Raw genomic sequence first — 4,118 nt, 5'->3', positions numbered from 1 at the left:
ATCTCGATAGATCCGCGGAATCCATTGAAAGCCGAATGTTTCTTCAACCAGACAAGGTGGCGGCAGGGTGTCATACAAACAAACATAAAGAAAACTTCCATGTGGCACATTACATTTCTAGCAGTCACCTGTTAATGGTTCCACTATGACTTCATCAATCCTGCTCCACAAATCACACAAGGGTTAAGATCATTCTCAATCATTGTCAAAAAACAGCTGTTTTAGTCAATGTTTTGCGGCGTTTTCGTCAAATACCAACAACAGTTTGTGTGAATTTTTCAAGTCAGCGATTAATAAAAATCAATAACAAATGCAGCACTAAGGCCTATTCACTTGTTAAAAATGAATCGTGCAAAAATTTCCTTCGGTAAAATCAATTTAAATCCGAATAAGCCCACCGCAGCAGAGGATAAATCAAAGCAGTCAGAGAATGATTGCTCCTCTAGCACTGATGTTGGTGGTTTCAAGAAAATGGGTAAGGAACAGCTTATACGGCAAGTAGAAGAGGTTACTGAGGATATGGAAAGTCAACACTTGAAAGAAATAATGGGCATAAGTGGTTTCGGGCGCAAGGCAGCTAAAGTATTCGATATAAATGTACGTATGTAGATCTGAATTGGAGGTGCCTTACAACAGGTCAGTGTGACTAATGTAATGTGTTTTACTTACAGGAACAAATTGCCAAAGCGCGTGAAGTTGCACCTCCGTTGCCTCGTAATGATACCGAACAAGAAAGGGAAGCTGACGATTCCGACGATGAACCGATATTTGGTCCCTTACCTACAGATGCTGCTGCTGCCGTAACAGAAACCGGCAAATCTAAAAAGACTAAAGCAAACAGTGATGAAGATGATGATGAAGAAGACGACGATAGTGATGATGACGATGACGATGATGCCCACCTGGAACGCAAGATTCCCAATACTCACGAGGTAAAAATGCAGCATGGTTCGCGCGCGGTACTTGCACTTGCCGCCGATGCAGCTGGAGCAAGACTCGTTTCTGGTTCTATCGATTATGATATGTGCTTTTGGGATTTTGCTGGCATGGATGCTGCCATGCGCAGTTTCCGTACCATACAACCTTGCGAAAATTATCCAATACGTGCGCTTCACTACTCGGTCACAGGCGAAATGATATTGGTGATTTCAGGCAATGCACAAGCCAAAATCCTAGATCGTGATGGTTTCGAGAAAATGGAATGTGTTAAAGGTGATCAATATATAAGTGATATGTCACGTACAAAGGGTCACACAGCACAATTGACTTCAGGATGCTGGCATCCATTTACACGCGAAGAATTTCTTACAGCGGCGCTTGATGGCACGTTACGTATTTGGCATGGACTGAAAGCGAAGGAGCAAAAAACAGTGATTAAGACAAGAACACAAGGAGGTTTGCGCACAAATGCATCAGCATGCACTTTTAATCGAGATGCCACTTTGATTGCTGCCGCTTGTGTAGATGGTTCTGTGCAAATGTGGGATACACGCAAGATGTACGTTAATACCACACATTGTCTACGTGGTGCCCATCAAAATGGCGCCGAAATAAGTTCCGTACAATTCACATATTTGGGTACACAGCTAGCTACGCGTTGCAATGATGAGACTATGAAATTATGGGATTTGCGTAAATTCAAAGAGCCACTACATACGTGGACTGATCTCTTTTCACGTTATGACACCACAGATTGTTGCTTTAGTCCAGATGATAAGCTGCTGGTCACAGGTGAATCGCTACCAAAAGGTGCTAAGGAAGCAAAGTTGCATTTTTATAATACACAAACATTTGAGGAGGTCAAATGTATCAACGTCACTGACTCACACATCATAAAATCATTGTGGCATCCAAAATTAAATCAGATTTTCGTTGGATGTGGTAATGGTGTCATCAAGTGTTATTATGACGAGCTGCGTAGCTCACGCGGCGCTAAACTGTGTGTTGTCAAGACCTATCGCAAGAAACAGCATACAGAAATGATTGGTGTATCGCAGATTATAACACCACATGCTTTGCCAATGTTTAGGCAAGAGAAATCAAGATCATCACTTAAGAAACAGGAAAAAGAGCGTATGGATCCAGTTAAATCGCAACGTCCAGACTTGCCCATCACCACTGGTCAAGGTGGACGTGTAGTAACTTCAGGAGGCACACTCTCTTCATATGTCATACGAAATTTAGGTTTGAGCAAGCGTGTGGATGATGATCAAGATCCACGCGAAGCAATTCTTAAATATGCAAAGGAAGCAGAAGAAAATCCTTATTGGATAGCGCCGGCATATAAGAAGACGCAGCCAAAGCCAATCTTCTCAGAACCAACAGGTGAGCCAGATGCGAAAAAAGCCAAGGAAGAGTAGTTCCCTTAGGGTAGACTTATGTTCGTTAATAATATTATATTAAATTGAAAACAGACTTTAACAAGTTAAATATATAAAATATGTTTGCGAGTCTGCATAAAATTACATTTGTTATATTCTTGTTTACCTCGTTTGTGAAAAATATGTATAACTACAGTCGTAAGCTTAACTAAAAACTAATTATCCGCGCGCGCTAAGCCATCTTGTAGTCGATAGCAGTCGCTTGCGATTTTCCATTTATCTTCTTGTGCAGTAATAATGAACGTTTGTTGAAATGGCCTAACACTTTCATCACCATAACGCACGGTACCACCAGATTGTATCATATAAGTCAACTGTCCACCAACAGCTTCATCGATAATCGGTTGTGCATCCAAATTGTTTATTGTATGCTCTGATGTGGGTAGTTCATTTAGATATTTTTGTATGTTGTCTTTGCCACTCGAGCCATTGCCATTCCATACAAGCAAACCATTGTCCAGATACATGCGACCCATGTGCTGAAGGGTGGAAAGAGGGAGCAAATGTATATACATATATGCTTGATAAAAATAAAAAGTTATTACTTGGCGCGATTAACCTGCGAGGAGATTAAGGTTGAGCTTTTCTTCCCATTTGCATCGTGCTCCTTTTTAATTTACCTAGGCGTTATGGGACCTACATGTTTTATGTAAGCTTCGTACGGCAGAGGAAGTTTCACTGAGAAGCAGAAATACACCCAGAGTTTTTGCCAAACCACTACAGGGACGATGCCGTTTAGAGAAACTTTCTCCTAATTGCAAAAAGCTTCGAACGGCAGAGGAACTTTCACTGAGAAGCTTTTCATGGCAAAAATACACCCAGAGTTTTTGCCAAACCCCTACAGGGTCGATGCCGTTTAGGGAAACTTTCTCCTAATTGGAAAAAAACTTGTTTCTAAATCTTTGGAGTTGCTTTGTACTTGAACCCAAGGTCTTCGGTATGGTAGGCTACAACCATCCCACGACGGCCGCCATACATATATGCATACCTGAACATCAATTAATGGAAATAGAAAAGGTACTCACATGCCGTCGCTTATCAAAGGATGTGTAATAAAGTTTGGTAAAGTCTTCCGCAGTACGGCAGCAAGCCTCCACTTTGCTCCGTAGATCCTGTGTATGAATCGGAAAAAAATAAAGAAAACCAATAACAGTAGATGCTAGGCAAAACAAACACAGCTTTTGCAGTTATAAACAACACTTACGCTGTCCATTTTAATTGAGTTTTACTTATTTAAAAAAAATATGAAAAATATTGCAAATGTAAATGAAATTCGGGCGGCTTAACATTTGTTTTGCTGTTGGAATCAATCTTTTCACAATAGTGTTGATAATAGCCATTGTGAATTCCTACATAATAGCCAAAGCTAAAGGACCCATTACTGATACTTAGCATAGATTTGACTTGACTTGGCGTAAACTTGGCAACTTAACCACGATTATACTCCACTTAGCGCATACAATCTGGCATCATAATCAATAAATGTCAATTTGTATGAAAAAATGTCAAAATGAAATGGAAACAAACAAATAGCATCTCAAAATGTAAACGTCACTTGGAACTTACATAGAAAATCAAAATTCAATGGACTTCTAAGTCAAGTGAAATCTTGCTAAGTTTTGAGAATCAGTAACATGCAATGTTCATTTAACAGAACTGTAAGTGACAGTTCTAAAGCAGGCATGCTTAACCAACGAACCGATATCATTTCGTCACGATAATTAACGTTAATAAACG

General features: G+C 40.1%; 2 protein-coding genes across 2 annotated transcripts; one reads left to right on the top strand and one right to left on the bottom strand.

Annotated features, from left to right (window-relative positions):
- The first annotated feature begins 220 nt into the window (after positions 1-220).
- LOC137246402 (gastrulation defective protein 1 homolog) lies at positions 221-2,474 on the top strand. The gene is made up of 2 exons (XM_067777497.1): positions 221-597; positions 672-2,474. Exons 1-2 carry the CDS (start codon positions 343-345, stop codon positions 2,358-2,360), a joined length of 1,944 nt encoding a protein of 647 aa, XP_067633598.1. The 5' UTR covers positions 221-342; the 3' UTR covers positions 2,361-2,474.
- On the bottom strand, positions 2,444-3,713 carry Nxt1 (NTF2-related export protein 1). Its single transcript, XM_067777498.1, has 3 exons — positions 3,586-3,713; positions 3,407-3,493; positions 2,444-2,860 (listed from the first exon to the last, which is right to left on the bottom strand). The coding sequence occupies exons 1-3, from the start codon at positions 3,592-3,594 to the stop codon at positions 2,537-2,539; spliced, it is 420 nt and encodes a 139-aa protein (XP_067633599.1). The 5' UTR covers positions 3,595-3,713; the 3' UTR covers positions 2,444-2,536.
- Positions 3,714-4,118: the final 405 nt, after the last annotated feature.

The sequence above is a fragment of the Eurosta solidaginis genome, chromosome 3, assembly GCF_040869045.1.
Source record: "Eurosta solidaginis isolate ZX-2024a chromosome 3, ASM4086904v1, whole genome shotgun sequence".
NCBI lineage: Eukaryota > Metazoa > Arthropoda > Insecta > Diptera > Tephritidae > Eurosta > Eurosta solidaginis.
This window is presented reverse-complemented; position numbering and strand designations above follow the sequence as displayed.